The sequence below is a fragment of the Onychomys torridus genome, chromosome 8 (assembly GCF_903995425.1).
Source record: "Onychomys torridus chromosome 8, mOncTor1.1, whole genome shotgun sequence".
Lineage (NCBI taxonomy): Eukaryota > Metazoa > Chordata > Mammalia > Rodentia > Cricetidae > Onychomys > Onychomys torridus.
The window spans coordinates 52189825-52206209 of record NC_050450.1 but is presented as its reverse complement, the minus strand read 5'-3'; the positions used below and the strand labels follow the sequence as shown (position 1 = coordinate 52206209).

Here is a 16385-nt window from a genome sequence, read left to right as displayed (position 1 = left end):
TTGCCGGGCTTCTGAGCATGTGGCTCCGACAGTCTGAGACTGTCACATGTAACAAGTTTTCAGGAACCACACTCTTCAAATTCACAAAGACAAAGGAAAAAAGGAGAAAAAAAATTCACAAAGACAGAATCCAGAAGAGTCCTAGCCTTAAGGACCTCCGAAATACCTAGAGAGTGGGGTTGATGTTTGTTCAAGCGTGTTGTCTACAGAGGTTGGTGACTGCCAGGGTTCTCATCTTAGGAGATTTGGATGGGTGGGAAAGCTATTCTGAGGGGGGGAAGTGGCAAACGCTTTCCTTCCTTCTATAGTACTCCAGACCATGTGATCTTTGAACCTCACAGAGTAGTGACTTCAGAAGTCAGGAGTGGCAGGCTTAGGAACGCCACACTGAGCTGTGAGTGACAGAAAGAGGAGTTGAGAGATGAAGTGGATGTCACATCAATAAAGCAGGAGCAGCTGGAAGACTGCTCACCCAGCTGCACAGTCCGGACCAGGCCCTGCCAGGCTGCCATCTGAACAGACTAGTGCCCATAGTCACTTCATGGTGCAGGTGTTGAGAGCCTACTGTGGGCTTGGCTTTGAGAGATGCAAGACTGACTAAAACTCCTGTCCTCATGGAAATCATATCTGAGCTTCTCCTAGGAGAAGCAGGCATACATTACTTAGTGATGGACAAGCCTTAGCAGAGTGTCTTCTTGGGGCATGGGCTCACCACCACCACCAGCCCAGATGAGTTCTAGAAGACTTCAGAGGCCAGTCCAGTTAAAGGATTGCGAGTGTATGTATTAGTTGAGAGCTGGAGTGATGCTGTGTGGGCAGAGACGGGACCCACAATGACTGCCCGCAGAGGAACTGATACTGGTCAAAGGTGGTAAAGAACCATGGGCAATTGAGCCAGCTAACGCACCAGGGTCTGGAGTTGGGGTTATTTACAGAGCGGTATGCAGCATGTCCCCCTGCAGTACCGGAAGTCAGGGAGTTTGTAGAGCCTGCCTGCACTGCTGCCCTAGGCCCATGTGCCTTCTCTCTCCTCCAACACCCTCCCCCTCACACTCTGCCCTTTCTTCCGAGGCTCTCCCCATCCTAGGCCTGCCCCTCATCCTCCCTCTCAGTATCTCATCTTACCAGTATTTTAGTGCATCGTTGGTCTGATCACCCTTTGAAAGAGCAACTTGTAATACCAAGAAGTGGGGGATGACAGGGGCTGTTTGGAGGCAGGCAGATTGACTGACTGTTTTCCATTCCTTTGTCACTCACCCCACCTCCCAGGGACCAGTGCCCACGGTAGCTAGCAGTGACATTTTAGTGTTCCTGACCATGTCTCCCTCAGCGAAAGCTTAGGTGGGCTCAGTGGCTAGAGGTCAAGATTGGAGAGGAAGCTTCTCAGCCATACTTGACATGATGTGTAAGTCCTGTGACCTACCTGGAGGGAGTGCATGAAGAAAACAGCAGGTGTGGAGAGAGCCTGTATGTCATGGTAACCCACAGAGAAAGGGCAAGGACCGTGTCCAGAAGACTGCCTCCTCCCTAGGGTCTGTGCTGGCCACAGGGCTGGGCGATGCCCTTCATAGGCTGCTGGGTACTGAAGTGCATCCCTGGCCTCCCGTCTCGCCTGTAGGGACAAGAAGCACCGGAGGGAGTGTGTCCCATGGAATGCCGAGTCATTTCCCACAAGTCCTTTGACTTTTTTTTTTTTTTTTTTTGGACCAGATGGTGGAAAAGAATTTGTTTTGAGGGTGCCCCAGTCAGGAAGGTCCCTGGCAGGCTTTGGGTCTACCCAGCCGTTGTCCATCACAGGACAAGCGAGGTGGGATTTGGGGCTGGTGAAGAGGATTAAGCACATTAGCAGGCAGGCATCGTGAAAGCTGAACAGACGTCAGTTGTTCTTGATACTTGCTATTTTATAGCTGCACGGAGGACTGGAAACCACTCGCCTCTCTCCCAGTCACACAGCCCAGGGCTTTGTTCCTAGCTGTCATATCAAGGCAGGCAGGGCGCAGCAGCCAACTGCTTCTGTTGGCGGGAAATGCCTGCCTTTTACAAAGCCCCCTTCTGTCTACAGACTGAGCTATTGTGATGGGATTTTACCTGTGCCCAATCTCCCCTGGGCCTCAGAGGTGGCCTTTCCTCCCACCTACCTAATTATTCTGCCTTTATTTTATTAACTTTTTAAAGAGTAAATGCTGTTAGCAGGAAACATCACAAATGCTCTGCATTGGCTGCTGGTGGAGCTAACCTGGTGCTGCCCTAGGAGCTAAGCACAGCAGGGCAGGGATGGCTAGGACAGAAGTGACCTGCTGGAGCCCTGGTGAAGGAGTCCCTGGGGAGCTGGTCAGATAAGTGGCTGGCAGCTGACATTCCGGCCCCCAGACAGCGGCCTGGAGCCATGCACATTAGGCCTCTTAGCAATGTTTATCTCCAGAGACTGTTTATCTCAGACTTGCTCCCTGCCCCCTTCCCTCCTCCTCTCCAATACCACCTCCCTGCATCACCCCATTTCCTAGAGATGCTGGGATCCTGTGTTGTCATTTTCCTGAATCTAAAGAAACCCCTTGTCTTGGGTGTCTTCACTGCAGTCTCTGCCTGGGTGATGATCTGAGGATCATAGCAGTCTTTTAGAGTTGATTGTCAGTCTGGTTTGTAATTCAGGTGTTGTGTGGTAAACATTAATTATGTCAGCCAACATTCAGTTACAAATGAGGACTCAGAAATGGGCTCTTATCAGGAGGTGACACTTGGCAGATGGATGGCTTTAGTAACAAAAAGAGTGAGTTGTTTTAGCCTCTTGCCTGGTAAACTGCAAAACCTTAACCCCCTTTCTACTTTATTTACCTCCTTTAGTCCCAGATGAGAGAACCGAGCCAGAGGGGATTCATTCACTCGTTTATTCAACAAATATGTATGAAAGGTTTACTAACTACCCAGTACTGTTGAGCCCAAGCATTTGTAGAGATTTCCTTTAAAATCCTGCCTCTGCTTGAGTCAGGCTCAAAAATGAGTGTCTGTTCCTGTAAGATGTTACCGTAAGTGGTCTAGAGCACAACTTAAACTAAAATAAACAGCTTCTCTTTTTCCTTCTTTTAGGGGGAGGGTAGAGGTGGGACAGAGTTTCACTGTGTGGACCAGGCCAGCCTCTCTCTCCTGGGTCCTGAGGTTAAAGGCTTGCACCACCACAACCATCATTAAATGCTCTTTAAAAGACAAAACAAGGAAGACTTTTGTGGGAATACTAGCAAACAATATTTAGTACTTTACCTAGTGGCCAACACTCAAACAGAAAAAAAGGCTGAGAAAGAGAGTGGCTGTAAGTGTGTTTTGATGCTGTAGCATCATCAGCATCTGCAAGTATAATTGCAGACTAGCTGTGTTGGTTCAACTCTCATTGATATCATGTTGACTGTGAGTGGTACTAGGGTTAGGGTGCCATGCCAGGGCCTCCTGGATGAGATGACAGAGCAGGCCTTGGCTAGACAGCCTCAGATGTACACAGGCCTGGTGCAGAATGCCCTAGAATTAGCATTGGTGATGACAGGGAAGACTGGAGGATGTGAGCAAAGGGGAGTTTGAATTCCAGAGAGAATCTGTGGCCCTCAAACTTCTAGGGGTAGTTAGAGAAGGGTCAAAGCTTTGTACTTTTCCCCCTTCAAATGCAGCTTCTCCAGATATCTGTGCTTGAAGGTAGAATGCACACAAGGTTAGAGAGAACCTTCAAACTCCTGCCACACATCCTCTTCATCATTCCCAAGTGCCTTGCAAAGAATTCTCCAAGTCGCAAATGCCCACTCTTCCTCCTGTTTCCAGAGGACCTTTAAGCTGCCCTTTTGTCTCTCCTGTGCAGTTGATAAACTGGCCGCACTTCCTGCTCCCTTTATCTGCCTCTCCATACAAGTCTATTGCAGTGAGGCCGACCACTTCACAAGCGCCTTTGTGTTAGTCCTCAAAAGAAAGGCTTTTAAAACCTGTGACCATGAAGCTCAGGGACGGCTCTGCTTCCACCAGCTTCCGCAACTGTCCGACCCCGAAAGCACCAGTCTGACCAGCCATGGAACAGATGAGCTTCATGGGACACATTTAGAAAGGAGCCTGTAGGACCAAACCCAACCCCAACTAGCACTGCAGCGGGGTTCTTATCCTTACCAAGGCCATGTGTGGATGGTGAATGCCAGTGAATGGGCTTCAGTAAGGACAGTAGGTACCCAGCAGGCATCCCCAAAAGGAATCATCCCTGAGGTCAGTGCTCCTACTTGAGGACCCCTCTCCTTTCTGGGAAGGTACTGTGCAGCTGGATTGTTGAGCTTTCTTTGCCAACAGTGATAGAAGAGCATTTCTAGGCTTGGGCAGAGGTGGAAAAGGGGAAGAGGCTTCCCATCTCTCTCTCTCTCTCTCTCTCTCTCTCTCTCTCTCTCTCTCTCTCTCTCTCTCTCTCTTTAATAGAAATGATAAATGGGAGTTTTGAAGGGAGCTGAAAACTCTCCCAAGTGTCGCTGGGGAGATGCTGATGAGGTCAGGACTCTGGTTGGGCTAGCATTCTCTCCTGCTGTCCATGCATGCACTGCTGACGCTCTTCTTTCTTCCACAGAAGCAAGGGAGTAGTAACGTGCTGGGTGCCTGGATATGCTCTGGTGCTGCCAGCACTGAGCATCAGTCTCAGGAGTCCCTGTCCTAGGGAACCATGCCCACTCTAGATGCACAGCTGCCCCATGGATTTCTGCTGTGGTAGAGGGAAGAAAGTGGATGTTTCTCCCAGGGAGGTCTAAGAAAATGAGAACACTCATGTAAAAAGAAGCAGAGGCCAGGCATAGTGGCATGGGCTTGGAATCCTGACACTCAGGAGCTAAAGCAGAAGGATTGCTTTGAGTGTGAGGCCACCTGGGCTACATAGAGAACTCCAGCCTAGCCTGGGCTGAGAATGGGACCCTGTCTCCAAAAGCCAAAAGGTGAAAAGGAAGCGAATCAGAGAATTGCTGAGTTACAGCTTGCTCTGTAAAGTACCTCTTCCAGGGCCGTCCTGCACTCCCCCAGGCCAAGTGAGGTGTCTTCTGTGTGTGTCCTGGCTGTCCCTGAGGTATTACTCACCATACACTGTAACTCTGTTTGTCTTGTCTCCTTGGCTGGCCCTGGCCCGAGCCCAACAGAGGAAGATTTCCCCCACTCCCCTGCCCCCAAGAGCAGACAATCTCCGGCAGGCAGTTGGTATCTGCTGTCAGGAAAGACAGGCCCAATAAAAATGGGCGTCTTTGGGGGAGTGAGGCCAAGGGGATGTGCAGAGAGGGTGCTTTGAATTCTCCAGCCTGGTGCTTTGTTCACCCCACCCGGAAGGTGGGCCCCACCACAGCCCTGAGCTGACTCAGGCCTTCCTGCCCCAACTCACCTTATCTTGATGAAGAAAGCGATTGTTTGCCTTCCCTTCTGGGAGCAGAAGCAATTGAAGCACATCAGGCGGGACTGTGGGTGGTTTTCTGACTGCAGTCCATTAAGCTGTGGATCCTAAAGTGATTTCATTGGAGACATGAGGCAAACCCATACCAGTTTCCTCGCAAAAACAACTGAGATTCTGCCCCAGCTCTCTGGTTCAGAGTAGAAGCACAGCCAAAGTTTTCTGTTGCACAACACAGACTCCTGCAGCAGTTAGCACACCAAAGTTGGGGGGAAGAAGGGGTGCCTAAGGAAAGAGTCCCCATCGCAGCTGCCGTTTTAACCATGTCCAGTTTGTTCTTTTTCAGTCATTTCTAGAATAAAACCCACCTGGAGCTCTGAGCTTTACCATCCCCGCCCCCCACTCCTCCTGCCTCTCCTTACTCACGCCCTGTGTCTCTTGCCACAGTAAGCTTTTCTTGACAAGACAGACACTTCTTGTCATACCCACACCCCATGACTGCATACCATACTCAGGTCCAAGGAGACTCATGAGCTCTATTAGGGCTTTCCCACATGTGTTCAGGAGCCTTAAAGTCACCCTGCGCCCTGAAACTCTCTCCATCTAACAGTCACAGAGTTAGCTGTATTTTCTATCAAAACACAAAGAAGTCTAGGTCCATCACCATTTGCTCCTTTGGCTGCTGCTAGGTGGCCCAGCCTTCCCTCCCTGCCTTCTAATTTCCCAAGAGGACTTCCTGTTAAAATAAGTGTCCTATGTTTATCACTGAAACAGGTACCAGGGACTCTTATCTTAATGAACTAGAAAGTGCCTCTGTTGTTATTTCCAACAAGCCTGCCCCCTAGGTATCCCTCATATGGGAAGAGGACTACTGGGCAGCCTATATAGCAACAATTTCCTAAAGCATGTATCTGATTGCATGCAATAGTGCCAGGTGTCAATCACCAGGCCATACCAATCCCAGCTGCCTCACCCCCACCCCAATCTGGTTGCATGCAGTACTGCCAAGAATCACTGGGCCATACTGATTTCAGTTATCCCTGTCCCCCTTGAAATGCTTCTAAGAACCCCCAGTAACCCAGGATGCTGTCTGAAGCCTCAGATCATGCCTACCATACCTTAGTCAGGATACCTGCTGAGATTAACTGCTAAGTGCTTAGTGGGAAGGTAGTTTAGACATTGTGAGCACACTGGACGAAGTGATGCTTCACATCCTAGGCAAGGTAGAAACGGACTGTGCAAGGTGGCTTCATTACACTGCTCAGAGACACACACACTTTAAAACTGAGTAATTATTGGGCTGGAGACATGGCTCCCCAGTTAAGAGTGCTGGCTACTTTTCCAGAGGACCTGAATTTGATTCCCAGCTCCCACATAGAAGCTCACAACCATCTGGAACTTCCCACAACCAGCTGTAACCCCAGTCCCAGGGGCTCTGATGGCTTCTTCTGGCCTCCATGGGTACCAGGCATGCAAGTAGTACACAGACATACATGCAGACAGACAGACAGAACACCCATACCCATAAAATAATAAAAAATGTATAAATAGTTATTTCTCTAATTTTCCATTGAATATTTCTGGACTGCAGTTGAAGCCTTAGATAAAGGGAACTGTGATAAACCTCCTCATTTTGTAAGGTGATGGTAAATAACTTGTAGGTTGGGTGAGCATGTGTAGTTCATCTCCATCATACCTGCGTCTAATAGCCACAATGCATTCTGGCTAGGGTGTCAAATAATCATGGCCAACCTAAAAATGACCAAGAATAAGGCTCCATTTCTCTGTCATGCACACATCCATGGGTGCCCAGCACCCTGCTCTCTTCCTAACCCTCTGCTTCCTCACAGCCCCCTGAGTCCATTCTCACTGTGCTGTGGGGAGATGCCACTCCTTATCCCAGGTTACAGATGCCTGTCCGGCCCACCCTTACAGCTCTGCTCTCCCCACTCTAGCCTCTGCTGTTCCAGATACCCTGGGACTATTCCAGGACCAGAGGGTGTTTGCCGCCAGCTAGCTGGGTCATGGCCTGAATCTGCTCAGAAGAAGGCCCTCTCTGAGCAGTCACATCACCTTTATGCATTGTCCTATTTCAAGCCCCATTAACACACTCTGTGTTGGTGTCTCCTTCTTAATGTCACTGTGCTGGGCTCTGGGGAATGGTGTCCTGGGAACCCGGGTTGTCCACTGGTGAAGAAGGTGCACAGATAGAAGAAGTCAGACATGTTCAGTTCTGCACCGGTGTGAACAGGGAAGTGAACTTTACCCAGGAGGAAAGGCCAGCAGGCCTGAGTGGCCTCCATGTGGTGACGCTGCTCCCATGGCCATGTCCTGGCTATGGATTCCAAGCTAGAGTCAGGACTGGACTCAGTCCCTAATGTCACAGTGTTGGGGAACCTGAGGGGCAGGTGGCAGGAAGCACTAACCCACTAAGTACCCGGCAGCAGCACAGCCCTCCCTCCCCATCCCACCTAAGGCAGAGGAATGTCTGAGAGGACCCCCACCTCACAACCTGCCTACCAGGCTGAGTGAGACCCAGGAGAGCAAAGGTGTCCTGCATAGTTTTCCGTCAAGTTGGCACAACATAGGATATCTGGGAAGAGGCGCCACAAGTGAGAAACAACTCCACCAGTTTAGCCTGTAGGCAGTTCTGTTGGGGCTTCTTTTTTATTATTATTATTCATGATTCATATGGTAGGGAGCAGTGACACCTCTAGGGAGGCAGTCCTCCTGGATTATAGAAGAAAGCAGGCTGAGGAAACCACTAAGCATCATTCCTCCATTGTCTCTTCTCCATTCATTTCCTCCTCCAGGCTCCTCCTTGTGTTCCTGCCCCACCTTCCCTCAGGGACAGACTACATGAGAATTGTGAGCAGAAATAAGCCCTTTCTTCCTGATGCTGCCTGTGGTCCTGATGTCCTATCACAGCAATAGGAAGCTCACTAGGCTAGAAGGGCTGAGATAGGAGTCGCTGGTCACCTGGATACAGGCCTCCAAAGGTCAGCAAGACTTTAGGATCAGGAGAACCTGCCTTTGGAAATCTCTGCTGGCACCTGACTGTTCCCCTTTCTCCCCACACCTCTGCACAGGAGCACTTCTTCTGGGAGGGATCCTGTACTCCTGGCAGTTCCCCCACTTCAACGCTCTGAGCTGGGGCCTCCGTGAAGACTACTCCCGAGGAGGCTACTGCATGATGTCCGTCACCCACCCAGCCCTCTGCCGGCGCGTGGCGCTGCGCCATTGCCTGGCCCTGATTGCTCTGTCGACTGCTGCCCCCGCCCTGGACATCACCACATGGGCCTTCCCCATCATCTCCCTCCCCATCAACCTGTACATTTCCTACCTCGGCTTCCGCTTCTACGTGGACGCAGACCGCCGGAGCTCAAGGAAACTGTTCTTCTGCAGCCTGTGGCACCTGCCCCTGCTGTTGTTGCTCATGCTCACCTGTAAGCAGCAGCCAGATGGAGAGGGGAACAAGGGAGAGGCTCCAAGCTGAACGCTAGCTGACATGTGGGGAGCGTGAGAGCAGACACGTGCAGACAGACACACAGCACTGCCCTGCGCCGGTAGGGAGCGTACTGTGGTGACGCTGGCATACAGAAGGAGAAATGGATGGATGGGGGCAGATCAACCGGTGCTGTGTTGTCACTTAACAGTTCTTTTTATGTTACTATCCAGACTGCCTCCTGGATGAGAAAGGGACTGGCAGAGCACGTCAATACCAAGAGAATGGTTTTCTCCTCAAAGGTCTTTATACGTCTTTCCCTCCAGCCCCGTGTTCTCCCGCCCACATGATGTACATGCACAGCTTCCCCCTCCCGACACACACACACATGCACACATACTCACCACCTGAAGACCACAGTGGCCATTGGTCAAACAGGTGGGTGCTTGTAACCCAGCCTCTGTAGTTCTAGATCCTGAGGCTGCCTCAGAAGAACACATACTGTGGCTACGGCACCCCTTCTCTGCCATGGAGATGGGGCCTGACTAGCTCTCTCCTCCCAGCATTCTCAACCACATAGTCCCTCAAGTTACGGAACACCCAGCACGGCCTGCACATCGGGAGTGAGGATTCCGAACGGTTGCCTGCAGCATCCCAGGCTGCACTGCCACCACCTACCATCACCCCCCATCACTCCATCACTCCCACCACATCAGGACTTCAGAAACACCTGGAAATACAAAGTGTCTTCATCACTTGCTCACTTTGAAGTATAGGCATGGTCTGAGCTTTCTGGAAGGGCGGCACTTGGCATAATCCCAGAACCCCCTCAGGCACTGAGCCCACCACAGTACCACTATAGCTGTGCTGTGGCTGTCTGGATTTTACTGATGGCCTTCTTGGGACTGAATGGGAGAGAGAGCAAGCTGGGCCAGTAGCCAGCCACTCTGTGCCCATTCTTATCACTTTTGTGTAAACAGCATTTCCGCTCTGGTGTCTCCTGAGTCCGGAAGTTCACCTCTGTGTGTCCAGTGGTATTCAAAGAGGGCCATTTGGGCTCCTCGTGGCCATGGGTCCAGTTCTGGGGATTCATGGCCTCTGATACAAAATGAAGTCATCTCTAAGTCATCCGCCTTCTGTGTGCTTCTCCAGGTCCACAGAGAGGCCTGTTGCCTTAAAGCTGTGGCGCTTGGCAGGGTGTTTGAGTTCCTCGGTCTCCCAGGATGCTGTGCCCTGTCAGGATTTCCTCAAGGGGTTTAAGCCACATGAAAACAGTTCTTGAATTTGGACTGTGCTCTCAAAAATGTAGAAGGCTTGAGTTGTGGCCCAAAGGTGGAGAACACTTGCTTAGCCGTGCTCTGGGCAGGGGGTTTGATCTCAAGCCCTCCCTCCCCACCCTTAAAAAAAAGAGAGAGAGAGAGGTTGAGAAATGGGGTGTGGTGGGGTGGCATCTAGAGTGACTGCAGATCATGTGCCTGGTACCTCTTTCTGCCTGTGGCGACATTACCTCCTGGCTGTGTCCTGGCCGTTTACTGCGGTCATAGGGAATGGGGATGTCTGCAAAGGGCGTCTATGGTTTGTCACAGCCTTTAAGTCTGTAAAGTGTGCTGGTTCTCCTCCTCCTGCAATAAAACAGTTAGAAGAACAGGAGCGTGTGTCCTGGTGTCACTCAGCATCCCAAGTCTACAGGGTTCAGCACTGGCCTCCTTCTTCCATGAGCTAGCAGACGCTACAGCAGCTGGCTGTTTCCGTCTTTCATTTTTCCTAAGTTGACAAATTATACTCATATCTACGCATAGAGCACAGAGTGATGTGATTTATGAATCCAAGGTGGAACTAGTTAGCATAACTATTGCCTCAGATGGTCATCGCTGTCTCATGAGGATATTTGAAATTTGGTGATTTTTGAAATGTATAATTTTATTATAATTATTATTTACTGTACTTACAACAGAGTGAAATATTTAAATACTACTAATAATAATGCTCATCATTCTCTGTCTGGCTGTGCACTGTGGCCATCGCCTGCTCTAACTCCTCAACCTTTGTCAGCCACCCTTCTGTTTGGGGTTTAAATGCCTTTTATTCTTTCAGTTTGTTTGGTTGGGATGGTAGTTTTGAGACAGGGTCTCATGTGGCCCTGGGATGACCTTGAATACCTGCTGTGTGTCTGCCTCCCACATGTTAGGATGGCAGGGTCTCATGTGGCCCCGGGATGACCTTGAATACCTGCCGTGTGTCTGCCTCCCACATGTTAGGATTGCAGGCTTGCGGCACCACAGCAGCTACACCATGCAGAATCCACAGAGAGATGTGATTACGTAGTATTGGTCTTTCCAAGCCTGGCTTACCTCACTCAGCAGAAGGCTTCCACTTCTCTGCATATTGTTGCAGATGATAAAATTTCACCTTTTATATGACTATTCTGTTGTGGTATGGACCTCATTGTCACTATCTGTTAATTGCTACTGTCATCATCTGGATCTAGAGTGGCATCCAGAGACTAGCCTGTTAACTGCTTGATCCCGAGACTGTGGTGTGGGGGTGATGGAGCCTCTATGGCACAGGGCCTGGTAGGTGGTCTTCTTGAAGGAATGGTAGGACCCCAATCCCTTCCTGTCAATCACTTCCATGGTTGCAGGCTACCAGCATTCATCTGTCACATACTCCCATCAGAACCAGCTGCCTTTACAGAAACCGAGAGCTCCAACACTGTGGGTTAAATCAACCTTTCTTCTTTTCTTGACTGTCTGTCAGAGTTCTTACAGTTCTGGACTGCTAACACACACCTTCACACTCAGAACTTTCTCAAAACCATCCAGTCTCTCCCAGCTGCCTCCAGACCATCACAATTCATCTTCCTAGGGCCTCTTCATCCTGTCCTCCCACTCAGGATATCGCAGAGGTGTGAATTCTTGACTCTCAGACCTCATTGTAGTCTCCAGGATCCTCAGCACTGTCTTCCATATAGAGCCACTCACCAGACACCATGGCTTCCACAGCCTTCAGGGCTCTTGCCTAGCCTGCCTGCCTTCTCTTCTTTCAGATGTTCTTCAGTTCAGGATCCTAAGAATCCTGCTCACTGGAGATCTCTCTGAATCCCGGGGTACATGAGCAGAGTAAGGCCTTGGGGGACCTAGACTAAAAGACTGAAAGGCTGGGCTTATGTAAGCAAGTATTTCCCACCTTCCTAGGCCCAGAACCTTCCTGTGTTGACACCCCCTAGTCCTGGGGCCACAGAATGCTCTGTGATGTGTGATGCTGACTAGATGCAGGTACTGCCCAATGTGAAAAGACTTGTAGGGTATGGTACTTATTTTATTCTGTATCACGGCACCTCCATGACAACAAAAGGGCATGTGCCCAGTCCCTTTACTACCTTTTATAACGCCACTGAGATGCAGGACGGAAGGTCTACGACTAGCAATGGTTGGCTGGGGTTTAGAGCTCTGCTGCAGTGTGGGAATGGAAGCTTACAGGGAAGTGTGAATTTGGGGCCTTTCCGGGCCTGCCAGTACGCAGCCAGACTGTTAGGATGCTGAGCAGTGGTCAGCCACAGTCATGTAGGGAAACAAGATGCTGCTGTTACTGGAATACTGTCACAAGTGATATGTATTTACTGCATTTTCAACTCACAGTATTTCCAACTTATTTACCATGAGTTTATTGAGGCACAATCCCATTGTAAGCTAAGCAGAATTTATATTCCTTTTTTAAAACGTATTTTTAAAGCCGGGCAATCACTGCACTCCTTTAATTCCAGCACTTGAGAGGCAGAGGCAAGTGGATCTCTGTGAGTTCAAGACTAGCTATTTCTAGGACAGCCAAGGCTACACAGAGAAACCCTGTCTCAAAAAAAAAAAAAAAAAAATGTATTTTTAATTTTTTGTGTGTGAGAGAGAGAAAGACATGTTCAGGTGCCTGAGGAGAACAGAGGACATCATCACATCCCTAAAGCTGAGGTCCCCTGGAAAAGCAGCTCTTCTGTTAACCACTGAGCCATCTCTCCATTCCCTCTATATTGCTCTTGATTGAGAAAATTCTGACACTTCCTTTTATTTTAATAAGCCCACTAGTGAAGAGTAAACCCAAGTTTCAGGCAAGAGAAATGTGTGGTTCTGTGGGTGAAGTGTCTGTCTGCACAGAATCAGGAAGACTTGAGTTTGAATTCCCCAGAACCCATGCAGAAAGCCGTGTTACTGCAAGATGGGACTCAAATAGAAGAGACTCCCAGAAGCCCACAGGCCAGCCAGCCCGGCCTACACAGTGGTTAAGTGATTAATGACAAGAGACCTGGTCTCAAACACCTGAGGTTGTCCTCTGATCTCCACAGGGCACCATCACATGCATGTGCTCGCTCTCGCGCTCTCTCTCTCTCTCTCTCTCTCTCTCTCTCTCTCTCTCTCTCTCTCGTGTTTATGAGAGAGAGAGAGAGAGATTTTGATTTTCGATTCACCGAAAGGTCCATCTTGGAAAGAGTTTAGCCATGAGTCCAAGGCTCTGCATCTGCTCATGACTTCACTCTTCTGCATCCCACCCCATCACTTCTAACCTCTTTTTCTTATGATTTATTTATTACATATACAGTGTTTTGTCTGCATGTCTGCCTTTATGCCAGAAGAGGGCGCCAGATATCATTATAGATGGTTGTGAACCACCTTGTGGTTGCTGGGAATTGAACTCAGGACCTCAGGAAGAATAGCCAGTGTGTTCTTAACCCCCTGAGCCATCTCTCCAGCCCCCCACTTCTAACCTCTTGTTGCCTTTGTGAAGAAACAGCTGGGCCTCTGTATTTCTTTGCCCAGTGGAATGCTGGGAACAAAGCAGAGCAGCCTTTCTGCTTGCTGGCCCTCATGTTATGAACACTTGCTCATCTGACTTTTGCTAGGGCCAGGGTCTCAGTTCCCTGACACCCTCCCTTCTGTTCCCCCCGACACTTCAAGTGGCAAGGCAGTCATGAGCATGGGGCTTCTATGCAATTCCAGCTGCAGAACCCCATGGGGAACAGGTGTTTGGGAGGCTTCTTGGGGCAAAGAAAAGAGTCACCTCCCTTGACCTGGGTAGATAGCAGAATGGGGCACTGGCCTGGCTCTTTCTCTGGAGTTGAAGCAGCTAGTGATTACTCAGGAAGGTCCCCCCCCCCCCCCCCCCCCGCCAGAGGCTCGCTTCCTCCATCTATCTGCTGTAGTCAATGGAGTCAGCCAACCAGGCGACTAGACACAATTCAAGGAGGAAATGAACAGGGCTCAACAAGCCACTTGGACATCTGACATACTACGTTGGCCTTTCCCCACTAGCCATTAAGGCCTTTTAAATATAATCATATCTACTAAGCTGCTTCCTAGAGGGGCATTGAAGAAGATTGTCTTGTAAACCCACACAAAAATAGCCTCATGCCAGGAGATTACACTCCCAGTATCTTTTAGCCACAGGTTCTTTTCTTTCTTTCTTTCTTCATTTCTTTCTTTTTCTTTAATGTGCATTGGCGTTTTGCTATGGAACTGGAGTTACAGACCGTTGTGAACTGCCATGTAAGTGGTGGGAATTGAACGTGGGTCCTCTGGAAGAGCATTCAGAGCTCTTAACCTCTGAACCATCTCTTCAGCCCCTAGCCACAGGTTCTTAATCAACTGCAAGAAGTGAAGATACGTTCTGGATCAAAGAGCCTGTAACACTCAACCTCTGACATCAGGCTGAGTCCTTAGTGGCTGGACCCATCCTGTGCCTCACAGAACATATGAGAGGCAAGGCATTTGATGAACTTAAGATCTGAATGGCTGGCCTGGTCATACACCAGTGTGGTACCCATTACCCCTCACCAACTCAAGCCACCTAATACATCTTCCTCTACTCTCACCCCCGCCTAGGCTTTTTCACATGCCAACCAGAACAATCCTGACACCCTCCATCACCATGTCTCTTTGTGCAGGGCAAAGGGGGGGTGGGCATTCATGACGGAATAGAACGCAGAGAGCTCTCATCATGGCTGTGGGCCCACATGACCTGACTCTGCTTCCCTCTCCATCCCAGAACTAACCCTCTTCCATGCCTTCCAGCCTACTCTTCCGCCTGGGCCTTGCCACCTCCTTTTCATTCATCTCATAGATCCCATCCTAATTTCAGTAAAATGACACCTTAGACAGGGTTCCTTGTACCTTTTGTCAAACAGCCCCAGCCCCAGCCCAGCTCCAGTTGCTTCTCACAGCACCCAGTTTCCGACATTCATCGCTAGTGGGCATGGTGGGTATATCTCATGATTTCTTTATTGTCTTGTTATATCAGTGGTTCTCAACCTGTGGGTCGCAACCCTTTTGGGGGCTGAACAGCTTTCCACAGGGGTCGCCTAAGACCATCCTGCACATCAGATATTTACATTATGATTCATAACAGTAACAAAATTACAGTTATAAAGTAACAACAAAATAATTTTATGGGGGGGGGGGGTTCTCCACAACATGAGGAACTGTATTAAAGGGTCACAGCTTTAGGAAACTTGAGAACTGCCATCTTAGAGTATAAATGCCACAAAGGTTTACATCTCTTCACCTCCAGCACATAAAACACTCAGCATACAAAAGACCAATAACCTCCCCAGCTGACTCACTCTACCACTGGACTGTATGATGAACCCATATCTACTTTTTACTTTGAGACAGTATCTCATTAAGTTGCCCAAGTTGGCCTTTGAATTCACTCTAGCCCACACTGTCCTGCATTATGATCTTGTCTCTGCCTCCTACGTGCTGGGATTCCAGGCCGGCAGCACCAGATTTGAGCTCCCTCATCTCCAGAGTGCATGAGAGCCAGCATCATGCATCTGCCAGCTGAAATGGAGCCCTTCCCGTTCCCCAAGTGAGGAGCAGCTGGCAAAGTAAAAGCCAAGGGCCTGAAAACCCCAGGTGCAGGGAACAGGCCCGTGGCATCCATTCTGTGGGAGCCAGTAAATTCCAAGATCTTCCAGAAAAGCTGGCCCCTTGTTCCCATGACAGCCAGGGGGCACTGCAGGAGGACATGGGACTAGAGAGAGTAAAGTGTAACCCCTCCCCACTCTATTTGCCTAGAGGGAGGCAAGGTGCCTAAGACAAACAACTCAGAGAAGAGTATCCAGGCAAACACAAACAACCCCTCACCCTTCCCAGCTCCAACAAACACAAACACAAAGAGAAGAGCCCAGAGCAAACAAAGCCAACATGGGCACCCAGAGAGGGTGGGGTGGGTGCGCTAAGCACCGCCATCCCTTCTTATCCAGAGCCTCGGATTATGCAATTATGAAGTGTGCTGCAGTGGCAGCTGGATCCCAGTTTGCTTGCACTCAGGGATGACAAAGGCTTGTGGGGACAGGAAGTAGAAGGGGTCTTTCCCCCAGGTCTTTGGACTATGGCCTCCACTGCTAGGCCTCCCTGCTCAGCCTCACCATGATCCTGATGCTGTCTCTTGATCTTTTGTTCTTCCTTGCCTTTCAGCTCATGCCTGTCATCAGGGAGCCTGTCATCAGGTGGGTCTGGCTGTGAGCCCCAACTCTAAGGGAGTGTGAGCCAAACTCAGAGATCAGTCTACAGCTTT

At 49.8% G+C, this 16385-nt stretch overlaps 1 protein-coding gene across 1 annotated transcript in view; it reads left to right on the top strand.

Annotated features, from left to right (window-relative positions):
* The window catches only part of LOC118589729 (protoheme IX farnesyltransferase, mitochondrial), a 108231-nt gene extending 97764 nt beyond the window's left edge, over nt 1-10467 (top strand). The window contains exon 6 of the mRNA XM_036197257.1: nt 8467-10467. Within this exon, the coding sequence (XP_036053150.1) occupies nt 8467-8873 (407 nt within the window). The 3' untranslated portion in view covers nt 8874-10467. The remainder of the gene's footprint in view (nt 1-8466) is intronic.
* The last annotated feature ends 5918 nt before the right edge of the window (nt 10468-16385 follow it).